Consider the following 23454-nt stretch of genomic DNA (forward strand, 5'->3'; position numbering starts at 1 on the left):
ACAAGTAGTGAACATGGTAATTCCTTGGGTTTGGTATCACTATGGGACACATAACTACAAATGTGGTTGAAATGTTACATGTATGTTATGCGGTTGAACTAATATAAAGGATGCCACTTAAATTCATATATTTACTTATGTATTTTGCTTCCACTGCCGTTAAATGGTTTTGGTTGATTGGTTTTTAACGAACATAATGTTGTGATTTGTTTTGATATGTTTGAAATGAACAAATAGTCTTTCGTTGTGTTTTCTATTAAAATGTTTTAAACATAAATGAAAAAATCAATAAAAAGCACGACCTTACAATACGAGAAAGGGGATGTTTTTCAGAACGCATAAGGAGATGGGGTCATTGTTTTTCATAGAGGATTCAAGTAGCCATGGTAGAGACTGAATTCTTGTATTTGTACAGAGGTTTCAATGTGAGTCTTTGTTATTCTTGTATTTGTGATGAATTTGTCTACCAATTAAAAAAAACACGAGTAAATTTTTTTTAGGATTTAATATTTTTTGGTGTGGAATTTTAATGGGTTTACAGATTTTTAGGTCTAGAACTCAATGTAGCAGACAACCCCTTGAACTCTTTCTGCTCGTCCTGTATTTCCTTCCGCCTTTTTTAAACAAAACTTATCTTTCTTTTAAAATATGTTTAAAATTTCAATCCCTTAAAAAAATAAAACATCAGTTTTTTTATCGGATTTATGCACCTCTACTTTGGACATTACATCGTTTACACAATTCTTTCTTTAAGATATCATTTAGATTGTATATCTTAAATAGAAGTTGATATGAGTAGACTAGTTTACTAAAGTTGTTTTTAATGATAAGGATGATAAAGGTATCATTGGGGATATGCCTTTGTCCCACCTTATTCAACCTTTCTAGGTGAAATAAAAAATTGTACGTTTTTTAATTTATAAAACTCAGTCCAATGCATATCAAACACAGAACAAAATCATTTTATAAAATCATTATATCATTATATTATGTTTTGTCTGTCCCATGTAACAAACAGGCCCTCAACAGGATGATCTAATCAAAAGCAAAAACAATCAATCCAAGTATAACCTTTTAGCAAAATGACATCATAGCATAATCATGTTGCTTCCAACATATTCAACAATACCACATTTAGCAACAAGATAACAAAAGATACCACCACAATACATGGAGAAACGTTTTAATTCGTTCATGTGGGACCCGTTGGTGTATGTGGCTGCCTAGGTGGCATTTTAGCAAATCTCTTTACATAGGAGAAACAAATGTCTCTTTGGAGAAAATTTTGTATAATTACATGCAGCAACTCAGATGTATCATCCGATACAAGCAGCAATTTGAAAAAACTATCATCATCTGTTGAATTAAATATCAAGTCACATTATCAGTTACTAATTCAAGTGTGACATATATAAAAAGATTACAAAAAGAACACTAAAAATGTAAAAAAATTTGAGTAAAGGGCTTCTTATAAGAAATTAATTTAAATATTTAATACCTTTTTAAAATATGCAAACTACCTCTTAACTAGAAATATCCTTCCTGCCACCACTAACATACATCGTGTCCCCATATGGTCTGTCAAAAAGAAAGAAAATAATAAAAAATTAATTAATTAATTAATTAAAAAGTCCTCAAAATATAGTCAAGGATTGTTTCTTTTTCTTTCCCATTATGCCCTCTACGGATAATAATGTTTGTCTAGATAAAGTGTTGCATACATAACGTTTGTTTCTTTTCTACACCAAATAAACCATCTGAATGAAACTAAATTACCATTTTACCCTTACATTCCAAAAAATAAATTTCACAATATTCATAAATCTAATACATTAAGCCATGTATAGTTACCAAGATTAAGTTATTTCTTTTCTAAACCGAATAAACCGTCTGAATGAGACTAAATGACCATTTTACCCTTATAAATTTCACAATATTCATCAATCTTAATACATTAAGCCACGTAAAGCTATCAAGATTAAGCTGTTTCTTTTCTAGACCTAATAAACCGTCTGAATGAGACTAAATTACCACTTTACCCTTACAAATTTCACAATATTCATCAATCTTAATCCATTAAGCCACTTATAGCTATCAATAAACCGTCTAAATGAGACTAAATGACCATTTTACCCTTGCATTCCTAAAAACAATTTTCACTATATTGATCAATCTTAATACATTAAGCCATGTATAGCTATCAAGATTAAGTTGCTTCTTTTCTAGACAAAAGAAACCGTCTGAATGAGACTAAATTACCATTTTACCCTTATAAATTTCACAATATTCATCAATCTTAATCCATTAAGCCACTTATAGCTATCAATAAACCGTCTAAATGAGACTAAATGACCATTTTACCCTTGCATTCCTAAAAACAATTTTCACTATATTGATCAATCTTAATACATTAAGCCATGTATAGCTATCAAGATTAAGTTGTTTCTTTTCTAGACAAAATAAACTGTCTGAATGAGACTAAATTACCATTTTACCCTTACATTCCAAAAAGAAATCACAATATTGATCAATCTTAATACATTAAGACATGTATAGCTATCAAGATTAACTTGTTTCTTATCTAGACCAAATAAACCGTCTGAACAAGACTAAATGACCATTTTACCCTTACATTTCAAAAAACAAATTTCACAATACTGATCAATCTTAATACATTAAGCCATGTATAGATATCAAGATTAAGTGATAAAGGTCAAAAAGGTAAATTTACCTAGGGTTTTTGACATGAAGCAACAAGAAGATGAAGGCAATGAGTATGGAAGAAGAGCCAACAAAAATATAAGCCACCCCAAGAAAACTATTCTTTCCACCTAACCAACTTGATGTTGAAAGGACAAGTGTTTTTGTTCCACCAAAACTGTAAGTATTATAGTTGTTTTTGAGGTGTACTATGATGATGTCATCTTCTTCTAGATCCTCTTCAATTCTTCCATAAAGCTTCCGGAAGCTTGGAAAAGCAGCAGTTCGCATCCACACAATAAGATCCTCTTGATCACTTAGCTTAATGATTTTAAGATTAAGCAAAAAGCACGAGAAATAATATAAGGAATTAGTTTTTGAAGGAAATAAAAAATGAATTTTAAATATTAATCTGATTTTTCATGGAATTTGATGGGAGTTACATCATTATATGATATAGAAAAAGGGTTATAAGAAAGTACTTCACTCTTTTTAACAGTATAAGAAATATACTTAGTTTTTAACATTAAAAATTGTAATTACATTTCTACTCTAATAAATAAATAAATAATTGTCACATGTGACACTCTCATTCATTTTGCCACATGTTATTTTATAGTTATTTTAAATTAAAAAATTTCGACATGTCATTTTATGGCTTTTTTTCCCATTTTATTAATTTCCACATGGTATTTAAATGTAATAATAAATGGATATCAATTTCATTAATGCAACTTTCCTTCTAATTTCAAAATTCCTAACTGAAACCCAATTATTTTCTTTGTTTATTTATTTGAATTGTTTGTTAAAATTTAAAAGACAAATAAGCACTTCAATTTCAATAATTCAATATTTTTCTCACTTTCCTTATAAATTCAAGCTTCCTAAATGTTTAGACCTTAATATTTTATTTTATTTTTTTAAATAAATCCCGTGTAGTACACATGTCTCACAACTAGTTTACCAATAACAGCAACATCCTTACATTTTCTTTAGGGTTAATCTCATAAAAAAACCTTATGTTTTGTGTTTTTTCTGGATTAAACCTCATCTTTATTTTTTTTCATGAAAAAGACCTTATATTTTTTCATTTTTTCCGAAAAAACACTCAACTGTTTACTTCCAAAAAAAAAGAAACCCCTCAAACTTCTAAATGTTTCCAATAAAATCCTCAACTTTTTTAAAACCCTCACATTGTACAACCTTTTTTGGGGAAAATGACTAAAAAGGCCAAATCAGAAAAAATAAAAAAATGCAAGGTCTTTTTCATGAAAAAAATAAAGTTGAGATTTAATCCGGAAAAGAAAAAAAAAACACAAAATATAAGGTCTTTTATGAGATTAACCATTTTCTCAGTTTTCTTTACACATAAAAGCAATTTACTTACAACTCATTACTCAACAATAGACAAAGTACAATAGAGACAACAAAATATGTAAGTTTATTGCTATTATCGATAAAGAACAAAATAATAAAGTAAATTTTCATATAAAAATTATTGTTTTGAAGAAATATTAAATTAGGACACTTACTGGGATAGTTGTATCAAGCTTTCCACCACCAATCAATGATCCATTTTGAAAATTGAATGGATAAACTTTGTTGCCAAATTTGTGTTCTCTATCACTCTTCCATGCAATATTTTTTCTTTCAATTTCCAATTTTTTTGTCCCACGTGAAAATGAAAACGTGTCATTAAACAAACTCCATGCAATCAATCCACAAGGAACTATTGGAAGACCATTATCGAATGCTTGAGGTTCACATGAACTTGTTTTGTTGTATCCTAATCCATGTAGAAGTTGATCATCACTTTTACTTTTCACATACCTAAATTGGACACATGTTTTAATTAATATGCATAAATCTTTAAAAATAAATAACTATCAAACTTGTATGCTTTAACAAATAAGGTTGTGTTTGATGCACCACAACTAGCTGATAAGCTAGTTTATTTTTCGAACTTTTTTAAGTTGTCATGTTTGGCAAGCCAAAAAGTAGCTTATAAGCTAGCTTTTTAAGTAGCTTTTTAGGAGCTTTTTTAAATTTGCCAAATATACCCCTTAAATAATTATAGAAATACATTCTTTTAAATGCCCTTTTGTGTCATTGTATATCTTTCAGCTAGTTTTACCAAACGCAATTTTTTATCCGTTGGTTTTTCAGCTATCAGCTAGCTTTTTATTTAGCTAACTTTTTATTTAACAACTAGCTTTGCAGCTATCAACTAATTTTTCAGCTAATACACCAAATATAGCCTAAATAAATATAAGTACTAACCTTCTGTGATTTTGGTAAAAGTTATCGAGTTGATAATAGATGTAAATTGGAGCTTTCATATGTTTGTGTGCCTATATTGAAAATCAAAATGCATGTAAGTGAATAATTAGGTATGGATTTTGTATAAAAGTAATAATCAAAAAGTAGTCAATTAAAAACACGGTTAATCTCAAAAAAAGATCTTATATTTTGTGTTTCTTCTGGATTAAACCTCAAATTTATTTTTTGCCTGAAAAATACCTTGTATTTTTTCATTTCTTCCAATCTAGCCCTTTTAGTCACTTTTTGTCAAAAAAAATTGTAAAATATGAGGGTTTTTTCAAGAAAACCTAAAAAAGTTTAGGGTTTATTTGGAAGCATTTAGAAGGTCGAGGGTTTTTTTCGAAAAAAAAAATACAAAGTTGAGGGCTTTTTCGGAAAAAATGAAAAAATACAAGGTCTTTTTCAGGCGTTGAGGTTTAATCCGGAAAAAACACAAAATATAAGGTCTTTTTTGAGATTAACCCTTAAAAATATAACAGGATATTAGACTATTATTAGACATTAGTATTACCTTTAGATACCTATGACAACTTTTTGAAACTGATGAATTCTTGATATAAGCTATCTTGTTGTTCTTGAAATTATCGGGTACACAATCAACATCATATCTGTCTACAATTTCATGAACCTAAAATACAAAATATCATTTCAAGATTTTAAGTCCACTTTGAAAGACTTAATGATAAGAACTAATAAGTAGAAAGAATTGCAAATTCAAAAACAAGATAAACTGCTAAATCATTTATGAGAAAAAATGGGAATTGAACATTACACTTTGTGAAGCATGAAGAGAAATTAATCCAACAGGGATAAAAAGTACACCCATCATGAAGAATGTTCCAATGACCTGTTAAAAACAACATTCAGTTTTATGTAAGAATTAAATGTGCATATATGCAACAAAGTGGTTTTTTAGAAAAGAATATACAACCATTTTTTCATTTTAGAACCAAAATATGCAACAATGATTCATCTTTTTACCAAGTTATGCAACCATGTTTCAACCAAAAAACAGGTTATCTGTAAAGTGTTGGCATCTTTTGGTCCTAATATTTGGTATATGAAACCATTTTGTTGCATGAATTAGGAAAAATGTGAAACAATGTTTGCATAAATGTGCATTTAATTAACCCTTTTAAGTAATTTATAAATAGATGTGAAGAGTGTTTATGCACTCACCCATGCTGGTGTTAGAACAGGTTTACAAGCTGGGAGAGTTTGTTGTGTGAACTGATGTATAGCTGCAAAAAAGCACAAGTGAAAAACATTTATATGATATATTTATGAAGTCAAACCATTTAAGAAAAAAAAAAGGTGTTAAATTTATTGACAACAAAGATAATGAACAGAATGTGAACTGATGTATAGCTGCAAAAAAACATTCTCTTTTATCCAAAAAAAAAAATCTCAGAAACTTTTATTTTACATAATGTTATGTAAACCTTGTATTATATCATATAAAACCTTTGGGGTTGCATCTAATCACCTATCTAATCACCTAAACATGTAAGCTTAGGATATGAAAAGATGAAGCTTGAAAATCACATAATGAGGACAAAAGTGCTGATAACAAGAGAAACCCTAAAACGAAGGCTAACTTGCAAGATTCAAGAACAATCATAACGGAATAGAACTAACGAAAATCAGATTTTTCACAACTTATGCTTACAATACATTTTAGTGTAAGAACTCTGAATTACAGCAACCAATTCCAAATGAAATTTAGATTAGTACAGAAATCATTTCGATTACAAACTTTTATCTCTTGACCCTTTCAAAAACTAAACAAATTTAAGAAGTCGGAAATAACCCATTTGGCATCAAATGCGATTTTCTCTCTCGAGAAGAAAGGAGATCAAATGATACAAAAGGAATTATTACCTTTAGACCGGCCACGAAGAACGGGGGTTTGCTGATTATCAGTGCCAACAGCTGACGTAGCTCCTGCATCTATATCCATGTTGATCAATTGACCCCCAAAATCCTATTTGATTTACAGATAATCAAAAACATAAACACGCACTTGGTCATTTGACTTCACCAAAATTTGGAAACCACTCCTAATTTGAAAAGTTTTGAAGTCAATCAGCCCCGATCAAGAAATGTTCGTACCTGTGATCTGTGAAAACGTGTGAAGATTTGAAGGAGAAATACATGGAGAAGCAGAGATAAATATGAAGGAATCTGAAGTGGAGTGGTTATTAGGGATTAATAAGTTTGATTTCTTTGGCAAAAGGACATAGACATAGATACATATACGCTTTTATCGCGTGACGAAGGTAGGGGAGAGGGAGTAGAACTGCCCTTTTGGATTTGGAATGTCGCTGTTGTTTTACTTTTACTTTTGTTATAATATCAGAATGCCTCTCGGAATATTCCTTTATCATTTTGGATCATAGGACAAAAATACCAAAATGGAGCTATGTAGTTCAAGAAATGACAATTTTTTAATAATTGTGTATTTCTTGGAAATGTTGTTCTATAATTTCTCAATATTGTTTTATCATTAGTTTTTTCAATCAAAAAGGGAGTTTCTATAGACAACCAAATCCGGTCTTCCTATGGTGTCAATGTCGGAGGCGGACGTAGAAATTTACAGTGGTGATTACATTAATTCTTTTTTTTCATTCGGTATATACCAGTTGTTGCATATATTTTTTTTAGTAGTTACATTTTAATACAAAAAAAAAATACTACATTTTTTTACACTTATAAGTTGAAATCGAGTAGTCTACCACTGTTAACGATGCTGAATTTGGCATCTATGGCCGTTGTCGATGTCAAAAACATCTTTTGTTGTAACGCCTGCAGATCCGGGCTAGCCAATTTAGAGACAATGAGCATCAAAAATGAGTTTTTAATGGAAGATTATTTAGAAGCATTAATCTTAACCAGGTTGTAGAATATGTCTCAAGGGTTCCGTACATATAAAGAACGCCAAAATCCGAGTTATAACGAAGAAGTTATGGCCCGTCGAAGTTTTACGGCAAAATCGGCACGGCACCGGGAGACATAAATAGTGAATTTTTGATAAAGTACTTTTTAGCCTTAGTGATCTAAACAAAATTTGTATTATACGTTAAACCGAGAACATACAAAAAAACGCCCAAATCTGACTTCGTATGAGGAGTTATGAATTTTCTAAACTTTGGCATAGCAGTGCACGCCCCGAAACTCGAATTTTAGATCGAGCGGTTTCTGGCCTACGAGACCTAAATGAGAATTGAAGATCTCATTAAAAGGAACTCAACGGTAAAAAGACAGACGAAAACAGAGTCCGTATGTAGAAGTTATGAATTTTACGCGGACATTTAACAGTATAATCTCCTCGTACTTTTAAATTTAAGATCGGTCGAGAATTAGCCGACAGAGTCAAAATGAAAGTTGTAAATCTTATTTTTACCTACGCGTGGATATAAAGAACGTCAAAAACGGAGGTCGTATGTGAAAGTTACGGATTTTAGAAGTCAGAAGTGTGTTGTGCGAAAATGGGTGATGTGGCACAATCTTGGTCATTGCTTTCTCTCCAAGTCTTGCCACTAGATGGTGACATGTCGCACCAAGTTCAACCATTTTTCACCCTATAAATAGAACCACTCCCACCCTCATTTTCTTCACACCTTTCTCATTCTTTTCTCATTTTTTCTTCTCTTTACTCTCTCTCTAGAACCTCTCTCTAGCCCCGAAACCCCCCCCCCCCCCCGAAAAGCCTAGGGAACCTCCCTAGCACGAGGCGGAAGCCCCGGAGTGCTCGACAGCTCCGAGAAGAAGAGTTTTTCAACTCGGGAACGCTGCTCCAAGCAAAGCCCGATTTTCTATAAAACCCGTTGTAAGTGAGCTACGCCTACGCTATTTTTAATATAGCTTTTATTTAATTATAGTAACGTTATTAGGAACTTATAATAAGTACTTGGACTATTATTATGGGTTATATAAGTATCTTTAATAATATCTAGACTATTAATTAGTCTCGACGAATAATAGACTAAACTCTAGTGGTAATAATACTAGGTTTCGTCGAAGCAAATTATTTTTAACAAGCGAAGCGCTGTCTGAGTTCGGAATCACCACATTTTCAAGTGAGTGCATGGTCTCTTTCATCTTACACATAGATATGAAGTATTTTATATAAACTCCGTGTTATGTGTGCATATTATCTGTATACTTGCTATCTATGCTGGATGAACGATTTTATATAATTTTTATATGATTTAAACTGTATATATGTATTTATATCTACGTAATATGTTGGGTAAAACATGGGTAGATGAAATATGAGTTGGATGATGAGTTGAGAGGTGATATAGACCATGAGGTAAGGGTGAGAGGTGGACGATGTGAGAAGTCTTGTTCCTAAATGCTGGCCCATTCATCTAGAAGAGTATGGATGACAACCACAGACTATTCTAGACAGTCCAGTGGAACATTAACATGCTTGCAACCTGTAGGTGTTGTGAACGATGTGTTCACCGGTGTACTCTAAAAACTCATTGACATGTATTGCGATTGGACTCTCAAAAACGATACTGTCAATAAACGAGATAACCCTTGCAACTGTACTCGAAGGATAATACTGGCCGTTGCGCCTCACATAGAATGTCACAATTCTGGCAGCTGCGCCTAAGTGATAGAACTAGCAGTTGTGCTTGATAGCTGTGTCATTGACAACAATGGACTTTGTACCTATTCCTTAGGATAATCCTTAGGAATGAATGAATGAGAAATAGCTGATTCTTAGGGTAGATCCTTAAGAGTAAAGAAGATAATGGGGATGGGTAATTGGGTTAACTGTTTGATGATTAAACATAATAATTATATTACTGTGGGTTGAAAACCCTATGTACCCACCAAGTTTCCCAACCTGACCCACTCAGTTTAATTATATTACTGTGGGTTGAAAACCCTATGTACCCACCAAGTTTCCCAACCTGACCCACTCAGTTTATTTATATCACAAGTGTTGATATGAAGTCACATTACACTGAGAGATTAAAGAGATATAAATCACTAGCGATAATGAATGTAAGTTCTGTTTATGCTTATGTTTCTGTATTGACGATGACATCTCAAATGTTTTAAAATGAATAAAAATACATTTCTTCGGAAATGCTTTGATAATGAAATTATCATGTTTTTTTCTGGGAACAAATTCCGCAACATTTTTATTAAAAGAGATACTCTGATTTTTATAAAGCATAAACAAAATCGGTTTTTTTTTGCCGTGAAAATGGGGATGTCACAGTTGGTATCAGAGCATTAGTTTAAGAGAACTAGGAATTTGTAGGATTTCTAGACTTAAACTTAGAATGCTAAGCGATGATTGTGAGATGAGTGTCTAGTATATTTTAGACCCAAGCACTAGTTTATTTTAGGAAAGATGCCTTAAATGATTTTATGTGCTATATGCTATTATTTGTTCAGATCTATGGTCTGTTGCCGACCAAATCTGGAAATTTTACGTGCTCATATTTCTAAACGTTTAATTATGATATTAAAACTGGCATGTAACTTTTTGGAGTAATACGGAGGAATACGCGTCTAAATCTTCCTTTATCTATATTCTCGTCTCAATACACCGAACGCCTGCTTTGGTGTATAGAATGTCATGATAAGGACTCATAACAGACTGAGCAAATGGAGGAAATGAGAAGGCTTACGATAGTGAATGATACCTATCGGTAGATATTTTAAAGTGATATCTTGCCTTTAGAATGCGTCTAAAAAATAATACGTCTAGTACGGGAGAAGTTCACTTTCGATTAGAAGAAAGAAATATTTTTGGTAGAATCCATGAAGTTATCCCATCGTCCGACATTTCCACCACCAGCCGGCTTGAAACAGAATTGATGATTGAAGATACGCATGGAAGAAGTCCTAGTAGAGTCTAGAGAAAGTTATATGATTGGTTGGATAAATTTGTATGTGTTAAAATTGTTTTTGTGATAATAACTTGGAGAACAACGAGACAATACTTAGGACGAGTATGAGTAGGTGTGAAAGGTAGTAGAGGCCTATACTACCGGAAGTACAGGACTCATACTTGGATCAGGGAAAGTCACAAGGTTACCAAGAAGCTATTAATTGATTCCGTTTTATTCAAATATGTCATTACCATCATTTCGGTAATGACTAAGAAGATGATTGTTATTCTGACCCTAGTGGTCATATCGAATTGAGTCCGACTACGATAAGTATGTTACGTGGTTCAGAGAACCAAGTTTGATGTAACATCTGACTTAAGCCGGAAGATTGAAATAAAAGATAATCAAAGTGGTCGGTAGAGGTATCGCGATAGTTACTTGTAGCTAGAAATGCTACCTTTTAACATGAGATTAGAACATGAAGGAAAGTATAGTCTGTTCTGAAAGACTCTAATAGACCCGAGTCTAAGCATTGCAACATACGATGATAGGTCATTAGAATATGACACATTGTTCCATTGTAGTAATAAAGGAACTTATCTTAAGTTCGTATCCAGTGAGGATCGAGATTATGACTTGAAGGACATAATTTGGAGTCTAACGTGAGATGGGGAGCAAGTGCAAGATCGAGCACCGCCTGCAGTCAAGGAGTCCAAGAGTTAGATACTCATTCGAAGAAACAAGGAAGTTACGATTAATACCTAGGATGAAGAGATAACGTATGGAGTCATTATACTACCCTGTTTCGTTGATGATTCCGGGACGTAATCATCCTAAGGGGGAGATAATTGTAACACCCGCAGATCCGGGCTAGCCAATTTAGAGACAATGAGCGTCAAAAATGACTTTTTAATGGAAGATTATTTAGAAGCATTAATCTTAACCAAGTTGTAGAATATGTCTCAAGAGTTCCGTACATATAAAGAACGCCAAAATCCGAGTTATAACGAAGAAGTTATGGCCCGTCGAAGTTTTACGGCAAAATCGGCACGGCACTGTAACAGCCCGGATTTCCAGGTATCATTTATTCTTGTAATTTTGGTAAATTGTGAGGGGACTCGGCGAGTTGGAGCTCAAACTCGCCGAGTAGGATCGCGGGTTGGACGCGGATTCGCGTCTGGACTCGGCGAGTCCATGCTGTTTAATGAAACCCTAATTTCCCGACCCTGAGCCCTATTTAAAGGACCTTATAACCCTTCATTGCGGCTACCTTCGACCTTGAGAGCACCAGAGCATCTGAGAGTCTTTGTGAGTGAGAAAAGAGACCATTATTCACCATCCTTGTATGTGTTAGCAAGAAGGGAAGAGGAAGGCCAAGCTAGGAGTGTTGGGGGAACTTGAATCTACTTCCATTTCGGCAGAGGAAGCGATTTGAGGTAATGTTCGGAGCTTATTCTCGTGTTTTCATTGATATGGTCAAATCTAGGGTTTCTTCATGCCTTGTTTACCTTGTAATTGGAGTGTGAGAGGTCCCATGGGGAAATGGTACCTAGATCTGGACCTTAATAGGTCCAGAGAGTCCCTAATGTTCTGCTTTATGCCTTTCCTTTTTAGTTGGAGACTTAGGTTACCATTTTAGATGTCATTTCACCAAAAGAAGCCTTGTAGGCATCGCATGGTAGCCAAGATAGTGACTTTACGTGATGAATGTGCTTGGAAGGACTGGATCTATGAGTTTATGGAGCGGATCTGACCTTAGGGACGAGTTTGAGTTGATGCATGGCATGGACTCGCCGAGTCTGAAGAACAGACTCGGCGAGTAGCATGAAGATTGTCCTTAACCACTCAGCGAGTGGCCTTGCCGAGTTAAGGTGTTGACTCAGTGAGTCAGAGAGGGTTGTCGAGTAGACTGAGTCAAATGGGACTCGCCGAGTTGTTCTTGAGACTCGGCGAGTTGAGTCGTGGTGGCCCCGCGATTCATGCCAGGTGGAACTCGTCGAGTCAAGGAAGTACTCGACATGCCAGGAGAGGATCCGAGGGAGTCAGTGAACACGTATAGACTCGCCGAGTCGCTTCGGTGCACTCACCAAGTCCGGTCAAAGTTGACCGTTGACTAGTGTTGACCAATGTTGACTCGATAGGGAAAGTCAACCTTAGTTGTGAAAAGTGTTAATTAGAGGTATATGTTGTTATATGGGGGATTATAGCTCGAGGGATCGAGCACGAGTGATTTCCGGGATTTGCATGTTAGCGAGATACACGAGGTGAGTCTTTTCACTATACTTTACCTTGAGTAGGTAACTAGAGTTATGTGAAAGAGTATTTGTATGCTATGTATATTATGTATGTGTTGTACTGCATTATTTCTATGTGATTTATGTTGTGCATGTTTACAGAGTTAGAACCGGAAGGTTCATAGAGTTAGAACCTGAGGGTTCACAGAGTTTGGGTGCACGGACCCACAAAGTTATAGCCTCGAGTGGCTAATATGTGTTATATGTGGTATTTTAGGGAACTCACTAAGCTTTATGCTTACAGTGTTTGGTGTTATTTGTTTCAGGTACTAGTGACGACCGTGGGAAGGCGCCGGCTTGATCTGTACACACGCAGGGGATTTTACGACTTTGTGATCTTGGGATTTTTTGTATAACATGGATTAAATTTTAAACATGGGTGTTTTTATGAATATCAAGGGAATTTGTGTTTTAATAAAAATTGAAAAAAATTGTTTTGAAATTTACGGTGTTACAGGCACCGGGAGACTTAAATAGTGAATTTTTGATAAAGTACTTTTTAGCCTTAGTGATCTAAACAAAATTTGTATTATACGTTAAACCGAGAACATACAAAAAAAGAACGCCCAAATCTGACTTCGTATGAGGAGTTATGAATTTTCTAAGCTTTAGCATAGCAGTGCACGCCCCGAAACTCGAATTTTAGATCGAGCGGTTTCTGGCCTACGAGACCTAAATGAGAATTGAAGATCTCATTAAAAGGAACTCAACGGTAAAAAGACAGACGAAAACAGAGTCCGTATGTAGAAGTTATGAATTCTACGCGAACATTTAACAGTATAATCTCCTCGTACTTTTAAATTTAAGATCGGTCGAGAATTAGCCGACAGAGTCAAAATGAAAGTTGTAGATCTTATTTTTACCTACGCGTGGATATAAAGAACGTCAAAAATGGAGGTCGTATGTGAAAGTTACGGATTTTAGAAGTCGGAAGTGTGTTGTGCGAAAATGGGTGATGTGGTACAATCTTGGTCATTGCTTTCTCCCCAAGTCTTGCCACTAGATGGTGACATGTCGCACCAAGTTCAACCATTTTTCATCCGATAAATAGAACCTCTCTCACCCTTATTTTCTTCACACATTTCTCATTCTTTCTTCTCTTTACTCTCTCTCTAGAACCTCTCTCTAGCCCCGAAACCCCCCCCCCCCCCAAAAAAAAAAAGCCTAGGGAACCTCCCTAGCACAAGGCGGAAGCCCCGGAGTGCTCGACAGCTCCGAGAAGAAGAGCTTTTCGACTCGGGAACGCTGCTCCAAGCAAAACCCGATTTTCTATAAAACCCGCTGTAAGTGAGCTACACCTACGCTATTTTTAATATAGCTTTTATTTAATTATAGTAACGTTATTAGGAACTTATAATAAGTACTTGGACTATTATTATGGGTTATATAAGTATCGTTTAATGCTTATATAATAGTAATAATATCTAGACTATTAATTAGTCTCGACGAATAATAGACTAAACTCTAGTGGTAATAATACTAGGTTTCGTCGAAGCAAATTATTTTTAACAAGCGAAGCGCTGTCTGAGTTCGGAATCACCACATTTTCAAGTGAGTGCATGGTCTCTTTCATCTTACACATAGATATGAAGTATTTTATATAAACTCCGTGTTATGTGTGCATATTATCTGTATACTTGCTATCTATGTTGGATGAACGATTTTATACAATTTTTATATGATTTAAACTGTATATATGTATTTATATCTACGTAATATGTTGGGTAAAACATGGGTAGATGAAATATGAGTTGGATGATGAGCTGAGAGGTGATATAGACCATGAGGTAAGGGTGAGAGGTGGACGATGTGAGAAGCCTTGTTCCTAAATGTTGGCCCATTCATCTAGAAGAGTATGGATGACAACCACAGACTATTCTAGACAGTCCAGTGGAACACTAGCATGCTCGCAACCTGTAGGTGTTGTGAACGATGTGTTCACCGGTGTACTCTAAAAACTCATTGACATGTATTGCGAGTGGACTCTCGAAAACGATACTGTCAATAAACGAGATAACCCTAGCAACTATGCTCGAAGGACAATACTGGCCGCTGTGCCTCACATAGAATGTCACAATTCTGGCAGTTGCGCCTAAGTGATAGAACTAGCAGCTGTGCTTGACAGCTGTGTCATTTGTGTATGCTGTGTCATTAATTTGTTAAAAGAGATACTCTGTTTTTTATAAAGCATAAACAAAATCGGTCTTTTCTGGCCGTGAAAATGGGGATGTCACATTTGTGTATGATGTTATGTCGTTCATTTTTCATGAGTTTTTCTTATCATGATAATATTAAATATAATAATACATAAATAACACGAGACAACTCAACTTCACAACTAACAAATTAAGCTAGGCATCGAACGTAGTATAGAAATTTTATTGGTTCAAATTATCCTACTGTAGGAATTGAATTATACTTTTAAATAAAACGTGACTTAGTATGAATGGAGAATTAAACATTAAAATGAAGTGGTCGGTTGAATTGGATAATGTGGTTTATTGGGTTTAAGCACCCAACATAGGTTGGAGGAGGAAAAAGAAGGGAGTTTATAAGTGCGAAGGCTTCGAAGCATTGTAAGACTTATAACATCAATGCTCTCTTGTGCGTGCACAGAGGGATGCAAATATGAACAAAATTGGTTTGGGTCGTTGAACTTGTAAGCGAGCGCACGTTCTATGGACACACGAATGCGTCACCGACGACCATAAAAGTTCATGGACTACAAACCAAAAATGAATTGGTTCAATTTGTGGATGCTCGCGTCCTGGCACAGATGCCATCGATCGATCAAGTTCATAGATTATAAAACTTGCATTCAACATAGATTCTCGGTTTTGGTTCGTGATCTATGAATGTCATCAATTATTCTTTGATACATAATTGATGTAAATTGTGTCACATCTCATATATGATTAGAGTTCACGATCATGTGGGTCTTGCATGACCTACAAGGTCTTCTACAACTTATCATCTCAATTAAGTTATGATACCATGAACGAAGAGGTGCATTCTCAAGAACATCCAAAAGAAAATTTTTTATTCTTTAAAAATTTAATCTCTAATTCTTATAAATGTTTTCAAACTCATAAATTCACTCTCAATAATTTAAAGACAACTTAACCTATTTATAGTATGATTCCTAATGTAGCAAGAAAAAAAGACCAACTAAAGAAAACCCGAAAAACAACATAAAAATCACATATTTCTACTCAAGAGATATAGCAAAATATGGTCCACTTGACAATGATTGACCAACCAGTCTCATCGACCTTCACCGAACTTGTAGGCTCTTTGTTTATATCCATATAATCGACCAAAATACAATAAGTCATTCCATGTGTGTTCAAAAGACCACTTTACCTGACCTCCCTCATCAGTATATTGGTTTGATTGAATGACCCGTCCCGGTTAACTATCGTTCTATTCATCATTTGTTGGCCATCTTTTATTTTCTATGTCGTCCTTATTATTATAATGTATTTATAAGATTTAAAAAGTATTATATTATAATCAAATATATTTTTAAGTACATTATTTTAATAAAAAAACCAATACTGTAACATCATAAAAAAGAAAATTAAATCTACATTGTAATTGTAATGTAGTATGTAATTGTGTAATACACAAATGAACAGATATGAGTTGATATTTTTCTGTATTAAGCCCATTAAACCCATTGCCTATCCAGGCCCATCATCAATGCAGCCGATCCGTTTTAGCGAGGTCGCCAATTCGCCATGGCCGAATAATGAATGCCCAATTCCACCATTAAAACTAAACCCAGCTCTTTCACGCCTCTTCAGTCTTCTCCTCCTTCCCCCATCTATCCTCGTCTCCAACCTTACAACACTCCGAGGTAGACTCACTAATGGCTTCGTCATCGACTGCTGCGCGAGAACTACAGAAAGAGTTGGAGGGGAAAGCAAATGATCTCAGCAAAATCCAAAAGGGCAAGTCATCTCCTGCGATTCATCAACCTAACATCTATTACTGAATTAATCATAATATTTTGATTTTTGGTTTGTCTACATCCTACAGATATATCGAAGAACCACCAAGTCAGAAAGAAGTACACCATCCAACTTGGTGAAAACGAGCTTGTCCTCAAGGTCCCCCTCTTTCCCATTATCCCCCTTTACTTTTTTCAAATTCGGGTTTCGTTTTTTCTTTAGGATCTCTTTTAGTTTTAGCAATTGACTCTATTGCGATGCCATTTTGAGAGATCAAGAATCGGAATATGGACTTTTTGGGCGAAATAAGGAGTAGCTTTAGATATCTGATACTTCATTTCACAATCATTTTATCACTGTGATTTGTGAAAGTAATAATCTTGTTAATTACTTGTATTCAGATTTAATGATTCTCTTTTTTGTTTATAGGAATTGGATTTGTTGAATGAGGATGCAAATGTGTACAAATTAATCGGACCAGTGCTTGTAAAGCAGGATCTTGCTGAAGCAAATGCAAATGTTCGCAAGAGAATTGAATATATTTCAGCTGAATTGTAAGTTTATATATATATGTTTGTATAACTAATTTCTCTATTAAGTCATTATTAAGTCAAAAAGAAACACTCATATCATATATAGCTTACAAGAATAAGTCTTATCCTTCTTAAGCTCATATCATAGCCTCAAATATGACATTTCTACATGATTCTTTATAACAGGAAACGTTTGGATTCAACTCTTCAGGATATGGAGGAAAAGCAAAATAGCAAGAAAGAAGCTGTTAGTGACCTTTTCTCTCTTCATCTTGTTATATAATTTTTTTCAGTTTTGTTTTGTGGCATTTGATGTCTATAAAAAGAGATATATTGTTGGTGATTGTATGTAGAAAAACTGCTAAATGTGCATAAAAACAACAAATTAGTGAAAACCTTGTAAAAGTGGTTAAATAAAGTTAGTGAAAAGCTATACAAAATGGAGTTACAAATTTATCACCATTACCTCATGAGTTTTTATAATTTATGTGACAATAATTATCTAAGAATTGACAAAAGGTTTTTTACTTTTATACTTTTTACAGATTTATAAGTTACAGCAAAGGATTCAATCTCTTCAAGCTGGAAAAGCCAAGGCTTAATTTGCATTATGACAACAAGTGTGCACGTGATTGAAATTTGTTTCATCTTTATTATCATGTAAAATCTAGAAAATGTTGCATGTAGTTTGAGATTTTCGTAGGGTTTTTGCATAATTATATTTGGAATTGTCATTGCGATTTTCACCACAATGTTATATTTTCCATTTTCTTAAATCATTTTTATAATTTCGTTCTTTTGTTCTTAATAGATTTATTTTCAATTTGGATCAACAATTTATTGGGTAGTAAATCAATAAAATGGTAAAAATACGTTGTAGTTTTCTATAAATTTTCCAAAAGTAAAACAACATTTTTAATTTTTAATGCAATATAAACTGAATAATCCAACTACATTTTCTACCTAGTTTCAAAATTCAATTGCATTCAGCAACATTCACTTTCCAAAAATAGCAAAATATTCAACAGATGAGCTGATTATTTTTTTTTATTTTATAAAACCGCATAGATTTTTTGTTCTTCGTATAACTTGGCATTTTCCACAATGTGTCTCAATGCTTCTGCCCCCAAATGCACAAGAACCTATGTAACAAACCATATTAATTAGTTACTATGGAAAAAGACTATTTTAACCTTTACAGAGAAAAAGACGATTTTAACCTCATTTGCATCCTTGTAATGGCTGACCTCATCTTTCTTTGGCCAAGTTACAACCCAACATCTGAAAAATAATTGTAAAAAAAGTTGGTTTTTTTCCAAACACCATGAAATAGCAATATATTTTCATTTATTCATTTAATATAATAATAATAATAATAATAATAATAATAATAATAAAACCTTTGTTTTCCAAGGCGACATGAAAGCTCTTCAGCTAAGGCTTGACCAGGTCCATCACCATCTGTAGCCAATATAATTCGAGATGCCTACAATAAATAAATATAAAATAAAAATAAAAATTCTCATTTTTTTATTTTTTTATCAGCATTGACTTTGACTAACATAAATAAAAATTAATAATAATAATAATAATAATAATAATAATAATAATAATAATAATAAATTACACACCTTATCAAGACACCCGTTGCAATCCGATAGGTATTTAAATCTAGCCTCCTGATCATAAAAATTATTTAATAACAAACACTTTAATATATATAATTGAGTGGTCGTTTTATTTTTATTAAAAAATAAATATACTTTTTTGGGTTAAATGCAATAAATAGCAATGTACTTTTATGCATACATTTATTATAGCGCCTTACTTTCATTTCTTCTGTATTTTGAAAAAGTGAAATTGTCAGAAAAATCCTAATATTTTCAGAAAAGTTTCACTTTAGTCCTAAAATTCTTTTTTTGAACAGAAAAGTCCTGATTATTTGATTTTACACAATAATGTCATTTCCTATTAAAAGAAAAAAAATTGTTAATTTGAGCCAAAATAAAATAATCGGGACTTTTATGTTCAAAAAAAATCGAGACAAAAATGAAACTTTCCGAAAATTTTGGGACTTTTCTGACACTTTACCTTTGAAAAATCTACCAAATTTCATCTCTATAATAAGATTCTTTCATTTTTTTGAAAATACACTTGGGTAGAGTAAATTACACGAATGGTCCCTATGGTTTGGAGTAATTTGCATGTTTGGTCCCTAACTTATTTTTTTAACTCTATAGTTTGGTTTTGTTTCGCATTAAATCCCTATCAAATCTGAAATTACTATACCCCCCTTGATTGTTTCTTTTTCGATTTAATTATTATTTATAATTAAAAAAAGGAGAAATAAATGCACTAAATTAAACCTGTTTTTTAGAGGGTGATGCTTTTATTGACACGTGTTGTGGTGCTCCATCAGGAACACTAACACAATTTATAATTCCAGCTTCTTCCATTGAAAGCTTATCAATTTCACCTTCAACCTACTATCACCATTAAATTAAATTCATATATTATATTATATATACATTAAACTATTAGAGTAATAGATCTAAAATTTGTTAAAAAAATTACTATTACTATAACAATGTCATGTCCTTCCTTTATGCCATCAAGTCCATACAATATCCTTTCTCCATGCTTCGCCTGAATTTTATAACAAAACCTCTTTATTCATATATTTTTATATTTATATATAAAAAGAAAATGATAATGATATTGGATATATATATTTATTAATTAAAAGTTTAAAACCAACCTGCCAAAACTTTCTGCTTGTTATGCTGCGAAATTTACAGTTAACAAGTTCACCATTTCTTCTATATGTATAAGCTATCACATTCTGTTTATACAATTAAAGAAATGTTCTTCAGAAAATGTAGTAAATTTAAGGGAATTCAATTCAACATACTTATATTATAGTATTATACCTTATCATCAATCATTTGCATAACAGCATTTTTCTTCAAAATCTCTTCTGATATTTTTCGTGTAGCAAAGTATTCAATCAACTGAAACATATATATAAAAAATTGGATCATTGTGTGTGTGTGTGTGTGTGTGTGTGTGAGAGAGAGAGAGAGAGAGAGAGAGAGAGAGAGAGAGAGAACAAATTATAAATTACTGTGAAGTACCTCATCACCAAGGGGCTCTAAACGCAAGGTCTCTTCACTTGGTTTTTTGGGAACATTGACTTTGTTGACTTCTTCTTGTATAGGACTCACATCTGCCAAAACCTGCAATAGGATTAATTACATGACAAATAATTTAATAAAAAAGTGGAGAAACATAATTCAAGTGTACATACATGACCAGATAATCCACATTCAAAATTAAAGCATCTCCACATTGCAACTTTCCTGAATACAAAGAGAAAAAATAAGTCATTCATGAAGTTTGAGTGGATATATAATCATGGAATCAAATACTCTCGGGTTCTTTTTGAATTAAATGAAGAAAGAAGTCAAGAACAACTTTAAATGAACTAAAGACATAAGAATTTTTACTCATTTTGGTTTTTATGGAATGAAAGAGTCCTCCCTTTGGATTGCCCACCTTTGCACTGTTTCAACAGAAGGTTAAATTAATTTATGCAAAAATTTGCAAACAAATTCAATATCTATTACTTCATCTCTTCAACATTAGGGTTACTTGTAGCATCTTCAAAGTTCAAATCAAAGTCACCATTTTTGAGATTAATAAACATGTCTGATCCCACTCCATGTTTTCCTCAAAATTGATGCAAATATTTAATTTCAAAACCAAAAGGTTTCGATGTATGATGTAAAATGTCAAAGTAATTGGGGAAAAAAAAACCTAACAAATCAAGATATTCATACCAGTGGACAAATTAGGAGAGTGTATTGGCCAGGCGTACATGAATCGAAATTTATCCCAATCTGCTCAACCTTAAGCTTCAAAGCTTTATTTCCTCGCCCTACTTCATAAACACCATGTGCTTCCTTCTCCTCTTCATTAAGTTTCGCGAAAACTGGAACAGAATGGCATACGATTAAGCAAATGAAATCGAAGTTAGAATAGAATACGAAATCATTGAAGATTAAAGAAGAAGTAAATAAAAACCTGAAGATTTTGGAGGAAGTTGACGACGCAGAGAGAGGAGCTTGTAACGTGGAAGCAAAAAAACGAGATGTGCTTGAAATCGGTGGAGACGAGGCTCGTAAATTGCTGTTTGAATTGATCGGAATAAGCCTTGATGCAGGGAAATCATTTCTTCAACAAGGACGAATGCTGGATGATCTTCACCTTCTGTCTGTCACTCGAAACCGAAGATAAGGAGCATTAGTTTAGCGGGAATACCATTCTTGAGTTTTGGGGGAGTGAAAGGAAAGCGAGTGGTATTTTTTTAGAAAAAAAATTAAAAGATAAGACTAATTGGGAGAAGATTTAATTTTCATTAACACAAAATTGCAAAAATTGTTTTTGTGGTGGTAAAAAATACGTGGTTTTGATTTTTTTTTTTTTTTTTTTTTAAATTATTCTATATGGTTGATACTTTTGATTAAAAAAATGGTTTTTGTGGTGGTAAAAATAGATGGTTTTGAATAAAAAAAAATTACTTTAAAACCGATCATCTTCACACTTCATCATCATCTTCATCATATACCAGCATAGCTGGTAATAAAGGGTAGACTGATTTTCTCCTAAACAGGAACCTAGGGATTAGGCTGAATGGATATTGGATAATAGTGGACTGAAAGTCCAGTTTGGTAGCGACGATAATGGATTGAGGGAATATAAAAGTAACTTTAAGAGTGTATCATCACTAATGTACCACCAAATGTTTTTGGAAACCATAGTTTTTTGAGTAAATTGCAAAAATGGTCCCTGTGGTATGCAAAATTTTGGGGTTTTAGTCCAAACAGTGACTTTTTTGGTTTCGTAGTCCTTTTGGAGTGGTTTGTATGCAAAAATGGTCCCTCCGAAAATTGAAATGACTATAATACCCTTGAGGTATTTATTTTTCATTTTTCTTTCATTATTCTTAAAATTTAATATTTATTTATTTATTTTAACAATTAAAAAAATAAAAAAGGGCCCACCTCTCTCTCTCTCTCTCTCTCTCTCTCTCTCTCTCTCTCTCTCTCTCTCTCTCTCTCTCTCTCTCCTTCAAAAATCCGTAAAACCTCCCTTACCCTCCTCTCAATTCTCCACCTTTAACCACCATTACTCCACCATAGCATCACCGCTGCCACCACCTCTTTCCCCATCGGAAACCACCATCCCCACCCCACTGTTTCTGCCGGAGCTCTTTCCTCCACCACTTGCAGCCTCTTCACAATCTCAGATTTTTTGCAGACCAAACCTAGAAGAAAGTTTCTGATTATACATTTGAATACCAAACAAAAAATCTAATTCAAATCGACAGTGACACACAAATCCACCCACCGACCAAAGGGGATCGTTTTTTTTCACCCACTGTTCTGATTGAGGCTCGCCAGCACCATCCCTATGTCAACCTAGTACCGTCATTCACAGCAGTAACAAATCACCACCATCTCATTCTGTTACTAGGGGATGGATAAAACGAAATTGAAGAACAAGAACCACCTGATGTGTCTTGTTCCACCCCCAATCAACCCCACCAAGGCTGTAGAAAAATGAAGAACAAAGGTACTACTTTCCCAATTAGTTTTCAGTGAACCACCTGATCATGTCTACTCCAACCTTCACTAAACTATAACCCCTTTCCTCTTTATATAATCTTTCGTTCTTGCTCCATGGAAGCTCTTTCAAGCTCTGTCTTCATTCCGCCCTTTCAAGAGACGCG

The 23454-nt window shown here is 33.6% G+C and overlaps 3 protein-coding genes across 6 annotated transcripts; 1 reads left to right on the forward strand and 2 right to left on the reverse strand.

Moving 5' to 3' along the window:
* Window positions 1-1055: 1055 nt before the first annotated feature.
* On the reverse strand, window positions 1056-7347 carry LOC111893509 (putative ALA-interacting subunit 2). Of its 3 annotated transcripts, none has more exons than XM_023889588.2 (10): window positions 7135-7347; window positions 6904-7006; window positions 6202-6263; window positions 5795-5869; window positions 5534-5650; window positions 4981-5051; window positions 4233-4530; window positions 2732-3021; window positions 1521-1578; window positions 1056-1356 (listed from the first exon to the last, which is right to left on the reverse strand). In XM_023889588.2, the coding sequence occupies exons 2-9, from the start codon at window positions 6980-6982 to the stop codon at window positions 1524-1526; spliced, it is 1047 nt and encodes a 348-aa protein (XP_023745356.1). In that variant the 5' UTR covers window positions 6983-7006; window positions 7135-7347; the 3' UTR covers window positions 1056-1356; window positions 1521-1523. The 3 variants fall into 3 exon arrangements, with proteins under 3 accessions (XP_023745356.1, XP_023745355.1, XP_023745359.1); XM_023889587.2 differs by having other exon boundaries at window positions 1499-1578; XM_023889591.2 differs by having other exon boundaries at window positions 1499-1578; window positions 6904-6972; window positions 7046-7347.
* A 9594-nt stretch (window positions 7348-16941) lies between these two features.
* On the forward strand, window positions 16942-18454 carry LOC111893537 (prefoldin subunit 6). The gene is made up of 5 exons (XM_023889617.3): window positions 16942-17130; window positions 17219-17289; window positions 17560-17684; window positions 17850-17910; window positions 18209-18454. Exons 1-5 carry the CDS (start codon window positions 17049-17051, stop codon window positions 18263-18265), a joined length of 396 nt encoding a protein of 131 aa, XP_023745385.1. The 5' UTR covers window positions 16942-17048; the 3' UTR covers window positions 18266-18454.
* Window positions 18455-18554: 100 nt separating this feature from the next.
* LOC111893536 (primase homolog protein) lies at window positions 18555-22034 on the reverse strand. 2 transcript variants are annotated; one of them, XM_023889615.3, is made up of 13 exons: window positions 21747-22034; window positions 21503-21654; window positions 21170-21225; window positions 20971-21022; window positions 20798-20899; window positions 20594-20674; window positions 20422-20505; window positions 20238-20309; window positions 20030-20146; window positions 19295-19342; window positions 19064-19149; window positions 18884-18944; window positions 18555-18805 (listed from the first exon to the last, which is right to left on the reverse strand). In XM_023889615.3, the coding sequence occupies exons 1-13, from the start codon at window positions 21892-21894 to the stop codon at window positions 18716-18718; spliced, it is 1149 nt and encodes a 382-aa protein (XP_023745383.1). In that variant the 5' UTR covers window positions 21895-22034; the 3' UTR covers window positions 18555-18715. The 2 variants fall into 2 exon arrangements, with proteins under 2 accessions (XP_023745383.1, XP_023745384.1); XM_023889616.3 differs by having other exon boundaries at window positions 20244-20309; window positions 21747-22033.
* Between the last annotated feature and the right edge of the window lie 1420 nt (window positions 22035-23454).

The sequence above is a fragment of the Lactuca sativa genome, chromosome 1, assembly GCF_002870075.4.
Source record: "Lactuca sativa cultivar Salinas chromosome 1, Lsat_Salinas_v11, whole genome shotgun sequence".
In the NCBI taxonomy this organism is placed as follows: domain Eukaryota; kingdom Viridiplantae; phylum Streptophyta; class Magnoliopsida; order Asterales; family Asteraceae; genus Lactuca; species Lactuca sativa.